The following is a 20,884-nucleotide window of genomic DNA, read 5'->3' on the forward strand; positions in this document are numbered from 1 at the left end:
TTTCTCTGGATTTAATGCAGGAGGGGGTGGCACAGGAAAGGGGGTGATGGCACCAAGTCTGGTTCTGTACCACTTCACTAACTTTCAGGGTAAGAGTGACAAGTTACCTACCTGAAAATGAGGATTAGTTGGTACATGATGGTCACGATAGATGCTCACAGTTATCACAGCAGTGGCATCATCCTTCACCATGAGAGCCCTGGTATTCATAGGATGTCGTGTCCTAGCAAGTCTTGTTGGAGGTTGTAAATGTTGGCACTTTACCGATGAGGAAAACAAGAGTCAGCATGGCTTGCTGCCTTTCTCAGTATCACTCAGTTGATCATTATGTAACTGGTAAGAATTTATATAACACTTTGAGATATTGGGTTAATATTTTTAGCCCAATGTGATCACAGAGGAAGAGTTTGTTGTCTGAATTGACAGGATCCATTCAAAAATGAGTGGAGACTCTGGGTCTTAGAGTAGCATCTGTGGCCCCAAGTGGCCCCTGTACCTCTTAGTATGTTTGCTCCCAGGAAGGCTTATACCAGCTGCTCAGAAATTCCTCCCCACCTTACACATTACCCCACATTACATTATGCTGCCATAACATATAAAGTTTACCAGTCATCTGTAAATCATTTGTGGACTTAAGCAGTGATACACGAATGAATAAAAAGATACATAAATGGAAATAAAATATTTTGAATATAAGTAAAATTCCTGAAAAAACCAGGCTATGGATGAAGATTTAGAGCTGAGTTGACTGTGTCATACACACGGTGGAGGAGGTAGCTGGTCTATGGATGGAGGGGGTGAGCGTACAGGACAGAAAACCTACTGATGATTCTTGCGCCGGCCGTGGGATGAGGTGCAGGCACCCTGATCAGTACCAGACAGTGGAAATAAAAAAAAGAAAATGAACAGAAGCGGCTGTGAACAAGAAATGGCAAGATGTGTAAAGAGCCTGGTGTGGGAATGTATGAGGTGGAGGAGTCAGAGATGGTCATTGTTAGCAGAATTTGAAAATTGAGCGGATAAATTTGGGTAAACTGGATGGAGTGTAAATTTTCAACACGGAGTAATTGTGGACCATCTGGATGGAAAGGTATGCCAGGAAATGGAAACTGAGGACTAAAATTTGGGTAGGAAATAAGGACAGCTGGTCCTCAGCAGAGGCCGCATCCATTCTCATAGAAGTGATGGAAGAACGTGGGGTGAAAACTTTGAGGTCTTTGCTTATAAGTGTGTGAAATTTGCTGGTGTTTTATTAGAACTTCACCCGACCTTTGACCTCTGTGTTCATCAGAGCAGGGGCATAGTGGGGGTGAGGGGAGGTTGCTATAATCCTATTGTCACATCATCCCCAGACCTTCAGCATATGCTGCTGGCACAAGATGACTCCAGTGCAAGTGATGAGAAGGCTGGGTCCTGTGTGAGGGGAATAAAAGGGACATTTATCCAGTCAGTTGGCTCTTGTCAGGCATGATCTAAATACCATTAAAAGACAAATAGGCGTGCAGACCTTTCCTGCCGCCCGCTGCTCCCCTCAGCAGTGTACTTCGGTCCTTCTGCCTGTTCTCCTCCCCGCTCTGGCTCTGGTGAATTCTCTCACCCTCTCGCGCTTCTGACTGTACCTAGTGCTTATATAAATAAATTAATTAATTAAAAAAAGAAAGTAATCTTCATTTATATTAAAAAAAAAAAAAAGACAAAGGCCCGGCTGGGCTGGTGGAGGACCCAGCCCGGACAGTGACTGCAGCTCTCTCTGCTTCTGCTCTCACAGTTCCCCTTCCTGAATGCTGCCCGTTGGCTTCCTGTGTGTGATAAGGTTTCACTCATCCTTTCCAGTTACCTGATTCCACCTTGATCATGAAACCTTCTGTGAGCCCGCCTGGTTGGAATGAATTGTAGGCCTTTCAACAACCCACAGTACCTGTATTGAGACCACTTATCTAGTATTTATAACACTGCAGGATAGGCCATGGTCTGAGTAAAGTAGTCCCCGTGTGTTGTATGAAGGAATGAGACTATACATTTAACAGCTTCTCTTTATGATTTCCATAAGAGTTTCTCAGTGCTGAAGATGACTCGGGGTCAGTCCACGCTTCAGTCTGTGTTTCTGTTGTTTGCCTGGTAGATTTGGAGGTGGTGTTTATATGCCCACTGGACAAGCTCAGAGCGAATGAATGAGGATTATGCCTGCCAGGTGGTCCTTGGGCCTGTTCCTGAGCACCCAGCTTATGAAAGGAGGGGCTGGCTGTGGGCAGGGGAGGATCATGAACACCATTTTGCTTTTCCCACTGATTACTCATCTGTCCCAGACCAGGCAGGTTAAATCATACTGTGAAGCAACCCCCAAATCTCAGCAGCTTAAAACCACATGTGTTTCTTTCTTGCTCATAATTTTTGTCCATCATAAGTTGCCCCAGGGTCCCTGTCCTCGCTTATGGTTTTAGGGTGTAAAGCTGACACGCACTAAAAGTCAGTACACACTGAGGTGCACATGTAAGAAATGCATTTTGGAACCAAAGGTCTTTTTGCTTGTTAGAGAGGGGAGAAAGAGACTCTAGAGTCCATTACATTGGTTAGTCAATGATTCAGCCCTCTCTCCACATCATTTCTGCTCACACCCCATCAGCCCCGCTCAGTCGCTGGGCGCTGAGAAACGCGGCCTTGCCGTGTCCCTAAGATGGATGCTGGAAGAGTGCGCGGGGCAGCAATAATGACCCCTCTGTGTGCAGATGGGCTCACCCATCTTCATCTGGTCTAGGAGGTGTAGATTCCCTGTATCCGCTGCATGGAGACCACGATGGCTTGGGGAAGTAGGAGAGAACTAAGGTGTGTGAAAAGGGCAACTCTGCTCTCTGGATCCGCTGGTTGGAGGCTCTTCCCCACTTGTGAGGATCCCGTTCAGTCACACTAAGAGGCAATTAGGAGAAGCCACCCCAAAAGCAAGATGAGTCCTTCAGCTTTTCTTGCACCCATCCAAAAGGCTGGGGACCTCTGGAACCAGCTGGCACCCGTGAACACTTTTCCTCAACATGGTGATGGTGATGAATCCTCCCTGCTCAGAAGGTTGCAGCTTGCGTTGTAAATCAAACCCAAAGAGGGAGGAAGCAGCGGTGATTAATACCGGGACCTGGAATTCAGACTGTAATCAGTCAGAGATTTGTCACTGGAGTTGGCGATGGGGTTGGTGCTACCAGGGATGATTCAGGCCCTCGGTGGCTGTCTCTGAACATGTTAATTATCTCAGTCTAACAGGCTGAAACTGGCGATTTAAAAATATAGAGACGTGTACGGCAGAAGTCACAGCTACTGCTCTTAACACTGGCCTGCCTGCCTGAGCTGAGAATGTGCTTTCTGTCCAAATGAGAGGAGGCAGGGGAGGCACAGATGGAGTGGGCAAGGATGTCTCAGTCCTGGGAGGAGGCACTGTAGACGTATCCCCTCCCCTGAGTTGGTTGAGGTTCGAAGGGACAGGCTGCCAGGTTTGCTCACTATCGCTGTCTCTGGAGTAATGGCTCTTTCTCTCATTCTCTGTTGATGATTCCAAGGTGTGGGTCAATGGAATTCATTCTTCATCAGACTTGAGAATAAAAAAGACCCTTGGTTCTGAAATGCCTTTCTTACATGTGCACCTCAGTGTATATTGATTTTTAGTGCGTGTCTCCCTCTGGATCTGTCATCTGGGGTAGTTAGTACATCTGACTGAAGCAAGAAATGGGGACCAAAATCATCTTCTCTACCTAATAGGACAGTTTGAGGCAGTTGGTTTCACACCTAGAGAAGTCTTGGTTTGTGACCACAGGAGACATCCCTACCACTAGTCAGCCACGGCACAAACAAATGCACTTGGTCAGTGCATTTTAAGTTTTAAATCTCTACTAAGTGCCAGGCATTATGCAAGGCACTTTGCAGATGGAGATGAGAGCTCAGCAAGCAGCTTATTAGAGCTATGGAGTGGATCTGCGGAGGGGGCACATGGGACGAGGAGAATGACACTTGTGGATCAGTTGTGGTCAGTGCCCTGGGGTGGGTCAGGAAGCACGATGCGATGCAGGCCTCAGAGCTGCAGGGTGGAGCGGGGTGAGGTAGGGAGGGGTGGGCAGAGCTGCCATTAGAGCAGAGGCCTTTGAGATGGACCTTGAAGGATGGCTAGAAAGATTTGCTAGAAGGACTACAGCATTTATGATGGTCCAAACAGTAATACACAGAGACTATACTATACACACACACACACACACACACACACACATCCCTCTGTGACTGAGAAAGATGGTGCATTTGCATCTGTCTTTGATTTTCCTTACTGCTTGCCTAGGGACCAACTTTTTCCTTTGATTTCTGTTACAACTCTGATTTCTGTCTGTTGTAAACAGTCTTGTTTGGGAGGGTGTTCACTATCATTTCAATCTCTTTTTACCCTTTGACATCTGTGTGGGTGAATGGAGGGTATTTGTCTTCCTGTGAGTCCACTTCCACCACCGTACTCTTCTTGGTCTGGGCTGGTTTCTCTCCCCTTTCTCCAAAGGCTATGCTTTCCTCTTCAACCATCACTGCATGTCATGTTCTTTCTCTGGGTTCCCCTGGATTCACCCATCAGCAAGCAAAATGTAGTTTCTCAGTTATTTTTCTCAATCCTCCATATTTGAATAAACACATGTATTTACTTTAGATTTGTGATTTACTATATAGAAAGATACACATGGGGCTAGAAAAACAAGATCAAGGCAGGTATAGAATCACTAGAAACCCTATTACTTTTTCTCCTAGTGGATCCTGCCTCAGTTCAGACATTGTAGAGTCTGGACCTCTCCTGTAGTCTTCCTGGTGTCATCCATGGGTGACCCCAAGAAGCAAGTGCAGTATTTTGTTAGGTGGTATGCTGGTACTGAGGCCTATGTCCATTTGGGGCTGGGTATAAAGCATGGCTCTGGTACTAGGAAGCAGAAAACCTACCAGAAATGGATGACAGTTTGTGGGACCGTGATTTTGCTGTGGCAGTAAATCACCAGCTGTCAGAGTCAGTGTCCAAGCAGGAGTGACTTTTCCTCCCTCTAACCCAGGCCTGTGTCTCTGCTTCTTCTTCAGCTGGTGCTGCCAGAATACTCCATCCACAGCCTCTTCTGCATCATGTTCCTGTGTGCGCAGGAGTGGCTCACCCTGGGGCTGAATGTCCCATTACTTTTCTATCACTTCTGGAGGTAAGTCTGCCTGACACTGGTCTGCCCATCCTCTTTTCTGCTTAACTCGCTGGCCTTCCATAGACAATGGCCCCAAGTAGATCAGCCACCTTCTTGTCATCCCTTCCTTTTGGGCACCCTCTCCAGAGCCTTCTTCCCAAGCTACTCTCAGTAAGTCCCACAAGGGAAGACTCCTCTCACTAACTCCATTAGCCACAGCCTAAACTCTGGAAGATCAGTATTAAAAAGCAGCCACAACATTATTCACAATAGCCCCCCAAATGGAAACTTCCCAGATGTTCATCAACAGATGAATGAATAAACAAGATGTGGTCTATCCTTAAAATAGAATATTATTTGGCAACCAAAGCACAGATGTGCTGGTGTACACTATAACGTGTATCAACCTTGAAATACATTATGAGTGTAAGAAACCAGTCATAAAAGGCCATTTCTATGAATAGCCACAGTAGACAAATCTACAGAGACAGAGAGGAGATTGGTGGTTGCCCAGGCCTGGAAAGGAGCGACCTCCAACGGATGCAGGATTTTCTTTTTTGAGGGTGATGGAAATGTTATGAAATTAGAAACTGGAAATGGCTGTGCAACTCTATCCATATACGAAAACCCACTGAATACTTCGAAAGGGTAAATTTTATGGTATATGAATTATATTTATATAAAATAAGTGTACCTACCAGAGAGGCTAGATTTTTTCTGGGATAGTTCTGATTTTAAACATTCTGTTGCTTGTTAAGGCCACGCATCAGTTCTTATGATTTGGGCTTTCATAAAAATATCATCACTGTATGTATATAGGAGACAGGGAGGGGGCAAGACAGAAGTCTTCACCCCTGGATCCCAGAGTTTGGTCCTCTAAAATATTTCATCATTGTCATTTACCATAAAATATAACCTATATTTAATTATGCCTGGAGAATTAATTCCTTCATATGGAATTAAGCCTATGAACACATGCTAATGCCAAACATGAGATTCCAGCATCAATGTAACATATAGCCTTTGCTCAAGGAACATACACCCTATTGGCAGAGGGAAGTATATTAGTAGATACTTGGGGAATACATGTTGGAGTGTATAGAAAAAAGCATTTAAATTGGACTGGGAGAATCACCTGTGAACATCTAGAAACGCACATTTTAGGTTGAGGGACTAGCATACGCATAAGCCCGACAGTAAGAGGACAGCAACTGGAGAAAAGCGGTTATTCAGTTTGGCTGGATAAAGGATTCTTGGAGGAAAGTGAGCAGAAACGGGGCTGACAGACAGCTGGGAGTCAGATACGGATGATCTAAAATGATTGGAGAGGAAAATGGGAATTAATTTGTTCTGTGGGAAATGGGAAGCCTCAGGAGCTAGCCTGAAGTGATTATTAGAAACATAACTTTGACATCAATTCCAGGGGTAGATTAAAGGCTACGTTTATGAGGAAGAGTCAGTTTAGGAGGTGATGGTGAAATTCCAGGGGAAGAGATGATGGAGTCTTGAACTAGGTGGTGGAAATTGGAATGGACAGGGGATTGGAGCCATGGAGGTAAACTGGACAGGCCTTGGCCAATACCTGGGTGCTGGAGGCGAGGGAGAGGGAACCTTATTAAATGATGGGGAGGGTGATGGTGCCATTGACCAAAACCAGAAAGACAGAAGAAATCACAGGTTTGGGCATGAGGGAAAATGATTCAAATACTGAAATGTGAGCTCAGAGAAGTCAAATAGAGGCATTGGGGTGTTGAAATGTGTTGTGTACCCACTGAAGGATTTTCCACACTTTCCTTGTCCAGAACCCACAATGGGTAGTTGTAGTTGCTTTTGTCTATTTTGCACATGGGGAACAGCATCTCACAAAGCTCCAGTCCTTGCCCAGAGTCGCTCAGCTAGGACATGGCAGGGCCGTGTCCTCTCCTGGATGGCAGTCCATGTGCTTACACACTGCCCCAGGGACTGGCTCTTGTCCTTATAGAGGACTATATCCCCAGGTCCTTCGAAGGGTGCATGTCAATGTAAGGGGTTGAACATTTGATCAATTTGCAAAACTCTTATCTTTTTTTTTTAAAGATTTATTTATTTTTATGCAAGAGCTGGGGTACAGGCCAGATGTGTGGGGCATGAGAGGATTCATCAGAGACAGCGGGGAACAGAATAGGCAGACAGACCGAAGTATACTGCTGAGGGGAACAGTGGGTGAGATAGGAGAGGTCTCCTCTGCCACGTGGGTATCTCCCTGGCTGGCGGGAATCGAACTGGTGCTGCAGAGGCTGCAGACAGCTTCACAGTGCTGTGTTCAACCTGCTGTGCTACTGGGGAGGCCCCACAAAACTGTATCTTTTGCTAATCCAAAGAGGAGGAGTCGGAGAGCCAGCCGGTGTGTCCTTACACTTGGAATATTTGGGTCTGTATGAGAAGAGTCATTGCAGTCTTTCTGGTGGTGGTGGTGGGGGGGATGTTGTAATTTTTTTTTTTTAAATCCCTGACAGGGTCTAGCCTCGTTCTTGGCAGTTGGCAGCTGCTCAGAAAATGAAAGAAAATATGGGGAGGTGTCCTGTAAAAATCAGGGTCCTCCAACTCTCTCTTTCTTCCTCTCCCTTCTCTTCCAGCAGGTCAGTCCAGCCACCTCTCCCCTGCAGATCAAGCCCCTCTCTGCCCTGTCTGCTTAGAAGGGAACTGTCTGCCTTTGTCAGTGCCTGTGTTTTGCACATTTTTGCACCCTCCACGTCACACCATCACACAGCAGCCCCGTGAGTGGGCAATTTCATCCCCACTTAGATGAAAAAGTGGAGGCTGAGCGAGGTTAGTGGCTGACCCGAGGAAGATCAGCCTGGTAGCCGGTGAGCAGCAGCCCCTTGGCCTCCCTACTCCACTTAATGAGGTCATCTGGGAGCAATGCCACAGCTAAAGCAAATAGGTTTTGAAATCTGCCCCAGGGAAGAGGAGAGGTGAGTGGCCTGGAGGGCTGCAAGTTGGCAGATATCATTGAATCTGGCCTGTGATTTTCTCTCAGCACAGTGTGGATGACAGATAATGTCAGTGCGATCCTCTCAGGGGGACAGAAGAAGAAACTGAAATACCAGTTCCCCGAGTTGCTATGTTACAGGAATGCTCTTCAAAGCCAATGTGATTAATCCCTTGGTCAGAGTCCACTCTCCTGGTCCTTGTTGATGATCAAGAACCACAGCCTGTCCCAGAGCCTTGCAGGAACCATTAATTTGCACCCCTGGCCTCCTCTTCCTTTACCATCTGACAAAAAAGCAGCCTTCGAGCCATTTCAGCCGCATTTCATCCTCAGCCTCACATGGGATGTGACCAAGGCCCCAGGGGCCTCCCATTGAGTCAGAGGACAGGTCCTTGCTCCACCAGCTCACCAGGCTAAGGGCGCCTGGGATTAAGCCTCCTGCACCGTCTCGCCAAGCCGGAAATTTCTGTCCTTTGAACATGCCAGTTCCCTGTGAGCTGATGTGATATTTTGAGGCAGGCACAGTTTGCTTTGGCCCCTCTCCTCCCTCTGGTCTTCTGCCCACTGTTTTGGGGGTGCTCTCTGCCCAACATGACCAGTGATCATTTTGCTGTTCTGGATCCTTCTATCAAGATGAAAAGTATCTGTAAACTACCCCACTCTCTAGTGGGAATATGAAGTCCCACTCAAGAGTATTCAAGATTTCAAATGAGGGTCTGAGTAGAGGTTGATATTTAATCCAGAGTAGCTCATGATTAAGGTAGGATCATGGGAGAATGCCATGTAGGCAGCGGGGTTGTGCTGTGCTATCCGCATATCCCCATTAATACACAGTGTCGGCTCCTCCGCCCCCGTGGAGAAGGGGTCTCCTCCTGGTACCTCCCTGGTAACACCGGGAGAAACATCTTTCCTTCTGTTGCATGTGGGTGAAATCGCCACAATGCCCTGGAGCTGAGTACCTGGGGGATCACCACCTGCTGGAAGATAGTGCCGGAGTCTCTTCTTGCAGTGCCTGGGCTGTGATTTGGGCAGGAGGCAGACAGCAGCTTCCAGTGCTTCCCCTGAGGGAAGTCCTGCCTCTGATGTCCCTTCCGAGACTTGGAGGCAATGATGCCGTGTCCTCTTTTTCTACAGGTATTTCCACTGTCCGGCAGATAGTTCTGAACTAGCATATGACCCGCCTGTGGTCATGAATGCAGACACCTTGAGTTACTGTCAGAAGGAGGCCTGGTGTAAGCTGGCCTTTTATCTCCTCTCCTTCTTCTACTACCTTTACTGGTGAGTTTCTGCCCCTCCATGGTGTGTTTGACGCCTGCAGCAAAGAGAGGAAATTAGATTGGCCTCCTGGTCTTTGGCAGGTGGTCTAGCAGGTCTAACCCCAGCTGAGTGGTTTCAGAGCAAGGGCTTCTATATAAAAAAAACTCAGGGAGCAGGAGGCGTTGCCTGCTGATGGGCACGTCCTGCTACACCTCTTGGGAGATGGTGGGTGTTGTAAGGTTGTCGCTTCTGTTCCCTGCCTCTGGGACTCTGCAGCTGGGCCAGTCAGTGGCCCCGGCTACACAGCCTTGTGCTCCTTGTCCCCAGCCTGTGTGTAAGCATTCTTGGGTACCAGAACAGAGACCCCCCCCCCAGCAGTTGCCATGTTTCACCAAGGGGCAGGTTGGGTCATTAAACACTTACACTAACAATCCCCCCAATGTTACATAACACCATTTTAATTAAGAGAAGCACGATGACTTGGCGATTGTTTCAGGAATCTCCCCTCTTTTCATCTTTTTACTCAAAACATCCCAGTAAGCAGATAGCTATAAAAAGATTCTTTTATGGTTTGATACCCCAGAGAGTGCCTTTTCTGAAAATACCTCCTCCTCCTCATCCCTCTGTGGGCTCTTCTCTGGGTGTCTGGCTGGTCACCTTGCTCTCCTGTCACTACCTGTAAGTGTCCTGGTGCTGTCTCCAAAGTGGCTCAGTTCTCCGTGGCTAGGGGAGGAAAGGAAGTTGGTGGCTAGGTACCAAGGCCACAGGGTTCATTCAGGTCAGGCTTGGAAGTAGCTACATTTAAATTGCGCCAGACTCTGGCTGAGATCTTCACATGTATTGCTCCTATCTTGAGCTAAGTGCTGTCACTGTCCACAAACTCACAACAAGGAAATAGAATCTGAGAAGTTAGTTTTCCTGATTCTGTCACAAGTCTGAGTCCATCTCACTCTGATCCCCAAGGCTGCTGCTGTCTCTCAGACAGCCCTAAAAAAGTCTACCAGAATGTGGTCTTTGGGCATCCTGCACTGAAATTAGGGGCTGAGGAGCATGTGCTCCTTCAGAATGCAGGTTCCTGGGCTTAGATCTGCTGATTGAGAATTTCATGCCAAAAGGATGAGACCTGCCACTCTGGAGGTGCTGCTTGGTTCTGCCTCCTCTCCCCTCTGCATCCTGTGTCCGGAAGTCACGCAAGTCCTGCAGGTAGGGCTTCCTGTGAAGGAGGTTCAGTTTTTCTGTGACACACTCTTCTTGGAGTCAAGTGTTGGTCCAGGCTCAGGGTGACTTGTTTCTTTCTCCTCGTTAGTGGGGTGTCCTGGGACATTATCTGCTTTATCTTGCAAGGAGTCTGAGGGTCCCTGAAGCCTCTCTGGAGATTCCCAAGGTGCCCAACAGGTTCACTTAAGCCTCTCACTCCAAGTCTGAACTCTCTAGCAACTCAGGTGGTTCTTTATTGGTCCTATTAGGAAACCAGTAAAGTGTGGGCCAGGTCCTCACAAGCTTAGCAATGTAAACCTTAGGCTAACGAGGAGTTGGGTTTCTTCAGTGGAGAGTGTGCAGTCTCTTTCTTGGTGGGACTGCAGACAGACTGTGCTGCAGTCATAGACCAAGTGGCCTGTCCTCAGAGGTACACTGCCTCCCCTCAAAATCAGCAGAACCTGGCTTTTGCTTCTTTAATCTGGGGTCCACCTTCATCCAAGTGGACACTGAGGCAGGTCAAGTTCTCTCCATTCAGCTTTGCTGCAGTAACTGCTGGAGCCTAAGACATTGTGGGCAAGAAGGCATGTGAATTCACAGAGAGGGAGCAAAGCAGCTCTATCTGCCGAGCTGTGGGGGTGGGACGGATGGTGTGGGGGTGATGTTGGTAGCTCCTGCCAGTCGTTAGTTGGGTGTGATCATTTTGTAAGCAGTTGTGTTCCAGACATTCTGTTTAACTATCTGTCCTCAAGTCCTTTAGTTCATTTTGGCACTGCCTCATGCTTACTCGTTAATTGCTTTGTTTCCAAAACAAAATTGGAGTCAACTGCTCCTCCACCTCACTGGGAGCAGCCAGGGCTCCACAATCTTTGTTGAACCTGACCTGTTAGGGCACTTCAGGGCTTCTCAAAGAACCCCTTACACCCACGTCAGGAGTTCTTGGTCCCCCAGATTCGGAGCTGGTAGAGTGCATAGGACTGTCAGCCTGGGCCATTCTCAGAGGGAGGGGAGGAGACACACGTGGGGACTTGCCTTGGAGCCGAGCTCGGTGACAGAGACTCAGGTGGCAGAGCTGGGAACCCATGAGTGGGAATGGCATTTTACAGCTGAGGTTTCTGAGGACCTCGGAGAGGCAAAGAAATGTGTCCATGGTACTAGCAAGTAGCAATCTATCTGGCTCTAAAACAGGGGCTCTTCCCATTATTTTCCTAAGCACTGTGGCATCCAGCGCCACCCTTCTCAGAGTGTCTTGTGGACCAGGAGACATTTGAAGGTTTCATGGGATGGGAGGTAGATAATACTAACACTAACTCTAACATTAAGGCAGACCAGCACTTGCACTGGCACTAATACTATCCCTCCTGGTGAGTGTAGTGTGAACTCTGTCTGTTTAAGATAAAGATCTTTCCAAATGAAGACTGTTGAGCAGCGACATTACCCACATAAATTAGCACCACCCTCCTGCTCTCTTGCTTTGGGTCATGCTTGGCTTTCCCCATGGTTATTTCTCTTATTCTGTAATTATGTTATTAATGGTTTACTTGAGAGACCTTGTCTATTTCATTTCCCTCTGTATCTGCAGTGCCCTGGTCAGGGCCTGACCTACAGTAGGTGCTCATTCAATCCTTGTTGTTACGGCATAACTGTGCAGTCCCTCAAGGCAGGGACCGGGGCTGTGCACTCACCATTGTTTCCAAGAACCCAGAGTAGTGCCTGGCATGCAGGAGGCCCTCAATGAATATTGACTGCATGGGTGACTGAAAGCGAGACATCAAAGGCATTCACAATGAAGCTCAGTTTTATCACAGAAAGAACATTGGTTTGGGCGTCACACTCTGGTTCCTCACCTTGCCTTCATTAGCTGCCTGACGTGGAGCAATCCACTTCCCATTGACCCTCGTCCAGTAAGGCCCCTCTAGCTCCAATTCTGACTAATGATGTTTTCTGGACATGAGGTATATCAGGTTCTTGCAGATAAAACTTTAGCTGCTGAGAAGAGCTCACTGGGTCTTTGCAACTGGATAGAGTTAGAAGTAAAATACTTCAGTTTCTTTCATTTGGTTTTGTTTTTTGGATTATCCTTTCTATCTATAAAATGTGAAAAGATGGTTGTTTTTCTTTCTGCCAGACAAAATGATTTCTTTTGATGCAGAATGTCCCCTAACCTTGCAGAATTAGGGGTGCACCACTCTCCTTCCCCAGTTATGTTGGGGAGCCACCTGAAGACAATGCTCATGATGCATGTCTAATATCCTGGATTTTGTTTTAATCAGGATGACCAGGGAATTACCCAATTAAGAATTATTGTAGCATGTGTGCCCAGAGGCCCTGTGTCCACATATCAGTCCTTGTAAGAGAGAGGATGATGGTTTCCCCCAAGTAACACATGATCCGGTGTAAGCGGGGCACTCATGGACAGAGCCGTCACAGAAGCATGTGGCAGCTGGGAGGGATAAAGAATCAGCTGCACCCTGACATCACAAGAAAGAGGAATAACAACCATAATAATCAGCCCGGCGAGGATAATAGACACTTAGAACAATCACATCTTTTACCCAAAGGTTGCAATATGCTCTTTTAACAAATATTTGGTCCTATGTTGTAGAAAGCTGTTGGGGGTGCGACAGGGGATTAGACAAGATGTCCAGTGACTGGGCTAAGAAACCAAGGGGTCTGGTTTTGGGAAAAGCCCTCTTCTGAAAGCCAATCTGGGCCCTTTGCAGGCTCCCACTCATGCCTTCTTTTCTCCATTTTGCTCTTAGCATGATCTACACCTTAGTGAGCTCTTAACTCAGAGACCACACACATCATCGGAGACTGAGATGGGAGAGGCTGGAGGCGGGGAGATCCACTTCTGCTGGTGATTGAAGGACAGACCTGAGGGGGAGATGTGAGAGAGCGAGCTGTGGACACCTGGAACTGGGAACTGGAGCCACACATTAGCCCGTGGCCCAAGTTAACTGTGCACATATGTTGTTGCCTGTGTATCACAGTCTTTGACATTCACATCCCACACTCAGGTGGTGGCAGGGTGCTGGGGACATGCTGCTGAAACACTGAACCTCTCCTGAGCCGAAATTTCTGCTTCCTCATCGAACAAGTCCCTGCAGCAAGTTCACACCGGGCTCCTGGACCTCAGGTGGAGGTTGGAACGTGCTAAGAAACAACGTGACCCCAAAGTCGAGGCTGAGTCTGTGGGGCCCATGATAGATGCCAAGGATGTTGTGGGCTATCTGAGACTGTTGCTCAAGTCAGGGGCATGCCCTTCACTTCAGTGGGAAGGCTCTGGAAGTTGTGCGGATTGGCCTTTAGCTGTCACCAGCCCTGGGCCTGCACGGGCGTTTCATGCCCTGCTCTGTGACAGCCTGGCTGAGTGACATCATGGACGGGATTTGGCACAGTATGTTGGTCATGAGTTGTGTCCAAAATGACGGGGTGGGAGGGCTGAACTGGGGAGAGGGGAGTCCTAGTGAAAAAAGATTTTTAAGAACGTTTTCAACACATTCCAAGTGTTAGTTTTTCACCACCATGAACTGTATTCTTTTGTTGCCATCCAAAGCCATCACAGAGTTAGTGACTGCAGATCAACTGGTCAACACTGGGCAAGGTCACCTTCCAGAACAGTTCCGGAAATGCTGGCATGACCGCCCTGTGCAGTGGACATCTGGTGGCCAAGAAGTGAGACAATTTAATTACAACTTCATTTCACGATGCAGCATCATTCACACTGTTTACTTCAATGCAAAGACGTTAATTTATTTAGAACTTTCCATTTGATATTCTCTCCTTTTTGAGTAGGAGTTGTGCTAGGAGGTTGTAAATAATGACAAGGGTGAGATTTTTATTATGGTTCAATTGGCCACATTGATTTTGACCTTTTTCCTCCATCATCCCTTCTTTTTCTTCTGACATACACAGGCTATTTATACATGTACCCAGTTCCCATCTGAAACCTGTGATTCAGGTTTATGAATGGTGTTTGTGTAACACGTTGTGAGCTATGTTTAAAATGCAGCAACAACTTGGGTGTCTCGCCTACCTGAGTGTCTCATTTAAACTCCATTACAGGCTCGATTTGTCTCCGTATGGTTGGTGAGTAGGTAGAAATAGCAAATTTTCAAAAAGGCATTTTGTTTCTAAAAATTCTCCAGAAAACAAAAGCAGACTTGAGGCTGAAGATATAAAACCGGAGAATTTGAGAGGACATGGGATGCAGCTGGGGGGCTGCAGGGGAGCAGATGGATTGCTCCCAAGACTCCCCCTTCACCAACACCATTGCTTTGGCAGAGTAGCTGTGGCTGGGGTGGGGGGAGCATTACCTTTAGGGCTGGCCACCTCACCTTTGACTCCATTCCTGAAAGACCACTTACCTTCATCCAGAGAAACGGCCCTGGGCTCCAGGCTGCAGACCTCGAGTGTCACCCCACAACTGTCACACGAACATATGTGAAGGAGAGGGTCCATCTTTACTTCTTATGAAGGAGCTGTTTTGTTTTTATCCTTTGCCTCTTTTCAAAAAGATTTGAGATGATTTATAATAGCACACACAAGCACATGAAGGCTGTTAACATCAAAATAGCAAATTCAGGACTATAAAGTAGGAGGTTACAGTGATAACCACCATCCTGAGGGGCTCAATTTACTGTGATTGAGCATTAAATCTGATATAATTTTCTTAGCAGTGTGTGATAACCATTCCCATTTACGTCGTGTTTTATTACACTGCAGGTGGCATCCACATTTGCCCTCCTCACAATCCTATGATGTTGATACTATTTCCCCCCCATTTTCTAAATGCTGAGACTCAGAGAGGGTAACTGACTGACCCCCACAGTCCAGACCGCCTTTGGAGCTATGTGATGTGACTTCACCCCATGTTCTTTCTATCCCATCTGGAAGCTGGTGGGCCATTTTAGCGTATGGCAAGATTTGATTAGCATTAATTTTTGGAGAAAAGAATACTTTTAAAAGAAAGTGCTCTAGAGGGCATGTCAGGTTTTCTTTTCCTACTGTGCCAGCCTCAGCTTTACTTTCATGTGAGAGGGTCTTCTCTAAGGTGATCCTCTGAAAGCTTTAACCACTGCAAGTACTTCTTGGGTACTTATGTTCATGGAAGAGAAACATCCAAATATTTCCCTCCTACAAGTTGTGACTGGGAAATAATTCCAGTGGTTACCTGGCAGAGTCGTTAGGGTCCATGTTACATGCCAGGTGCTGTGTTAGGAGCTTTGTGCCCTGATCTCCCCCATCCTTACAAAAGAAGTCTGGTTATTCTTACCCCACTTTACAGATCACACTGAGGGAAGGTGAGTCTTCCCTGGGTAAACTAATCAGAGAAGAGCACAATACTATGAAACACTATGATAAATGGAGAAATAATAGTAGATGCACAGTGTGGTCTTGGGCTGATCTTCATTATAATACCACGAAGTCCACATTATCTCTGCTTTCTAGATGATGAAACTCCCAGAAGACAAGTCTCTGGCAGTAGCCCACAGTGGTAAGCATGTGTAGCCATGGCTGGAATTTAAACTCAGGTCTGCCTCTGCTCACATAATTTTTCCTGCCCTACATCTTTGTCTCGTTGTTTATTGCATAGAAAGGACCAAAGGGAGGAAGGAGAGTGAAGCAGGGGAAATAGCACCCTCGATAAATCACAAAGTGATTGTTACCTCTGGGTGATAGAGAGCTCACTCCACCCAGCATGAGCGTGGGCACCCAGGGGAGCACATCTCAGGGGGCATCGCATGCTGGCAGTGCTGGCACTCTGGTTCCCATCCACTCAGGCAGCGCCTTAGCCCTGGCACGGGGGTGCCTTGAGGGTCAGAGTGGGACCTGGGGAGAGCCCCTTAAGCTGATTTTTCACTTTGTGAAGCAAAGTGCATAATCGCACCCATGGCATTAATTTGCTATAATGATTCAATCAGTTCATTTTGTAAAGAACTTAGAACTGTGCCCCATACATGGTGAACACGACCTGACACTTTGTAGGGGTTGAGTTTTCTGGCCATCTTTACTCTGCCCTGTGCTCAGCCGCACAAGGGCCTCTGAAGGAAGGGACATGGAGTGACCGTGTGGGATGGGGTGAAGGTCCCTGGGCCCAGCTGCCCCGCTGCTGCCCACCCCCATCTGTGGTATCCCAAGCAGAGGTCAGCTCTTTTCAGCGCTGTGTTCTTTAGCCAGCTGTTCTATCACCAGCTGTGATAACAGCTGGTGTGAAATCTTTGCATGTGTGGGTACCATGCACTTGGCAGACATCGTTTCATACATGCTCACAATATAATGAAGTGGGAACTATTCTTGTCCTCAATTTATATTTGAAATATGAAAGTTTACAGAGGCTATCCAAATGTGAACCAATGTCACAATTACTAATAACAGAGCCGGGATTCCAGATCAAGTCTTTTGGACTCCAAGACATTGACTATTTTTGCATTTCCAAGGGGGTGCTGTGGTACAGAAGGGGCGATGGGATCTGCCAAAACAGAGAAAAGAGGGTGAAAAATAACCCCGGGGGAGGGGTCCTGTCCCAAAGTGTGGCTCTGCTCGCCACCCATGGCTCACAGTATAAATGATTTTGTAACCAGAAGGATTTGAGGTGTAGGGTCCTGTGCAAACTTTCTAGCCTTTCTGAGACCCAGCTGTCCTATCTGCAAACAGGGGGTGGTGATAGTAATAATAACACCTCCTTTAGAGTATGGTTGTGATAATCACAGTAAATTATGTATGTCGAGCTAGTACTGAGAGCCTGTCTTATAAAGCAAATCTTGGTGCTCAGTGGTCCACTCCGTTCTTCCTCCCTCCACGGAACTGAAGGGAAGATTAAAACAGCAAAAGGCTCCTCATAGTAGCACATGGCAACATTCAATGAATCTCAACTTCCTGTCTTTCCTCCCTCAATCCTGGGGGTGGACTGTCCCAGGCGTGCCACATGGGTAACAGAGCTCAACCCTCTCAAGAAAACCTCCCCTTTGCTTCCTATTTTTAGGTTTGGTAATTGCACCACTGTTGAATAAAGTTGTCACCGTTATGACAGCTTTGTTCTCCTACATAAGAGATGAATGCAGCCAGCAAAATGCTTTGACAACAATTAATTGCACTCACGCTGTGTCATTGCACAGACTCATTTCATAACCCTTTCTTTTCCTGGATTTGGGCTGTTCTGTTCCAAACTGAGCTCTGGTTCATGAAGTCAAGAACCTAGAATTGCCACACCTCGCAGCTACCTGTGCCCTCGAGGCTTAGGCAGAAGGCTCTATGATGGCTGGTGCTGGAGGAGGCATTCTGTGACTTGCCTCACCCTTGGCAGAGAGAAGAATGAGCTGAGCAGAGGAGTGGTGGTTCAGGACACAGCCAGGTGTTGGTAAGGAAAGAAGGGGAAATGTCTTATTTTTGTCCCTGTGAGGAGCAGGGAGCAGTCTTTCCTGTTGCTAGGAGCGGAAGTATTTTGCATAACTACATTTTAGAGGGAAAAGACCTTAGTGCTGACACCTTGGTTTGGTTTTCAGTGTCTGCCAGTGATCAGAAATAGAAAGAGAGTTAATTTGTCCACAAAACAGTACCTCCCAGACTTTGCCCCACCCTCTCTGTGATCAATTCTGCTCTGGTTAAATTCTGCCCAGGCAGCTCTAGATGCCCCCGAGTGTCTTCCTGGGCTGTGGATGGGTCACTCACACACCACGGGATGCCCACATTCTCTTCCTTCCAAGTCAGTGGCATGCCAGGGCTGGCTCTTACTGGCTTTCAAGAGCCAATCATGACATTTTTTAGGATTCTGCCAAACAGCTGTTAAAAATATTGTTAAAAATGAGTTATGTAAAGTTGCAATTAAATAGCTTATATTGAAAATAAAGGGAATATATAGTCAAAACTCATTACCTCCTAATTATTTCACTATATTTTACTATTAGCTGTGCTCTTGGGGTCATGTCTATTGTATTCTGGCGGAAACACCACAGCACGGAGCAGCTGCACATTGCCTCCCATTCTTTCATTCAGTCATGCCCTGCCAGTGGCTTGAAATTGTCATGCAAGTATTTACACCACAGATATTGGCAAATGCTACAGATTCGGTCTCTCTCCCTTATTGCCTCCACTTCCAACATGTACTGTGCTCACCCAACACTTTCTTTTTAAAGAATTATTTTTGTTTATGCATACAAGAACAGGGGTGCAGGCCAGAGGTGAGGGGGTTGAGAGGATTCATCAGAGACTGAGCAGGGAGCATAGCAGGTGGATCTACTAAAATACAGTGCTGGAAGGGATCATGCTCAGCGAAATAAGCCAAAAAGAAAAAGAAAAATACCGGATGGTCTCACTCATAGCAGGAATCTAGAAAACTTAAATAAGGGACCAGGAAAATGAATAACTATAAGAAAGTGAAAATCAAAATCAACAAAAAACTATGAACCAGAGACACTTTTAGGGGGGCGGGGGCGGGAGGGGAGGGATTGGGGTCAGAATGGGGGGCTGCAATTGTATGGGGAATATAACAATAAAATTTATAAAAAAAAAAAAGCAGAATTACTCTTGGACTTTCAGAAATAAAAATAAACATGTAAATGTTAAAAAAAAAAATAAAATACACTGCTGGGGGAAATGGCAGGCGAGACAGGAGAGATCTTCTGCACTTTGTGGGTAAGTTCCCTGGCTGGGGATTGAACTCATGCTACAGTGGCTAGTGATAGTGCTGAGACTTTGACCTTTATGCCACCAGGGAGGCCCTCACCCTTCACATTTAATGGTATACACCATTCCCAGCTCCGGCACGTGGTGTGGCTACACTGCTGGGGGGCAATGCCAGGGTGGCAGCCAGGTGGCCAGTGCCTCTGAGAGCATGGGTGCCAAGCTAATCTTGAAGCCCCTGAAAGGGCCTCTGCCTTTGTGACCAGACCGGCCATCTACCCCACAGCAGTGACACTGGTGGTGTTGCCTTTTACCCTCTTTCTGTGCCCCAGAGGTAATAGGAAGAGTCCTTGAAGCTTTACACAATGTTAAGTCATGAGGTCATGAGGGTGTGGCTTAGAGTTAATGATTTGCTGAGCATGAAAATACCTTGATACTTTGGCCCTAGCCCCACTGCCTTGAATTAATTTGATGGTCGCCATTCTTCCTGTAGGACGAATTCCTTTTCAGGAGGCTTCTGAAGTCTTCATGCACCTGCATCCATGCCTCTTGTCAGAAGGCTGGGGTGCACTCTGCTACATTACCCATTTCATAAAGGGGTCTTAGCTATAGTTGCCATAATGTCTGTGAATTGCCCCACGTGGTGCTTCTGCATGACAGAAGCTCAGTAACCACTGCACCTTTCCTTGCCTCTGCTCATCTTTGCAGGCTGTTTACAGTATGCGTGTCCAGCCTGGCTGCTACGAGATTCCTCCCCATGCACTCTGTCCTCCAGCCAAGCCAGCCTCTCTTCCATGGGCCCAGGTACCTCAGGGGGAAGACACATGCCTTTTGGTCTAGAGACACAACAGTCTGAGGAGGTTGTTTTGTTTCCTGGAGTGTGGCTACCTGACGGTCAGCAGAGAGACTTAAATGCCATTGCAGTATTTTTGTTCAAACATCATAATGGGTCTGAGCAGTAAACCCTGTCCTTTTCAGAAATACCTGGCACATCAGAAAACCATCCCCTTTCTAGTAGGAATATATTTCTGGTATTTTAGGGTAGGGGAAGTAGGGAACCGAGAGCCTGGTTAAATACCAGTCCCCAGTTAATTATAATGAAACACATCTATCAGGCCCCCATGCCTGGGACAGTCTGTTTTGACTGCAGCGATGAAAACAACAGGGCAGCCCTAGTGGCTTGGAGAAATTTTGTCAGTAACTTCATATGGCAGGTTTTACAATGCTGTCCTCATTTTCCCACTGCTAAATGGAGGGTGAGTTCCACGTTGAGCTATGTTATCAAGCACTTTCGCTCAAAGGCAACTGCTGGCATGTTCAAAGCAGAAAAGGATTAAATCAGGATAGAAAGAGGAGATTAAAAAAAAATCACAAGCTCAGAATCACTAGAGACACAATGTCATTAATGGAAGGTCTTGAGATTGGGCTAAAAAAAAGTCAGCAGCAAAATCTAGAAGGGGTTAGGGTGTGAGGGTGGAGTGGTGATGGTGGTGGGCAGTGGGTTGTAAGTGACACTAAGCTGATACTAAGCCAATGACTGAGCACTTTCTGCTAAAAAATTGTGGTAGGCCTGAGGATAAAATGTCTAGAATGGAGCAATAGAACAGCCCTAGCGTCCTTGACTCCATCAGCTCTCCATGAAGAATGGTGTTCAGTGTGCAGC

At 46.9% G+C, this 20,884-nt stretch overlaps 1 protein-coding gene across 3 annotated transcripts in view; it reads left to right on the forward strand.

Annotated features, from left to right (window-relative positions):
- CNIH3 (cornichon family AMPA receptor auxiliary protein 3) overlaps window positions 1–13,386 on the forward strand; it is a gene marked incomplete at both ends in the record, with an annotated part of 82,073 nt that extends 68,687 nt beyond the window's left edge. For 2 of the 3 annotated variants that reach the window (XM_084254181.1, XM_084254182.1), the window contains 3 exons: window positions 5,080–5,192; window positions 9,277–9,420; window positions 13,359–13,386. In XM_084254181.1, the coding sequence (XP_084110307.1) occupies window positions 5,080–5,192; window positions 9,277–9,420; window positions 13,359–13,386 (285 nt within the window). The remainder of the gene's footprint in view (window positions 1–5,079; window positions 5,193–9,276; window positions 9,421–13,358) is intronic. The other variant, XM_084254183.1, reaches the window with a different exon arrangement.
- Between the last annotated feature and the right edge of the window lie 7,498 nt (window positions 13,387–20,884).

Source organism: Talpa europaea (genome assembly GCF_964194135.1).
Source record: "Talpa europaea genome assembly, chromosome: 14".
Lineage (NCBI taxonomy): Eukaryota > Metazoa > Chordata > Mammalia > Eulipotyphla > Talpidae > Talpa > Talpa europaea.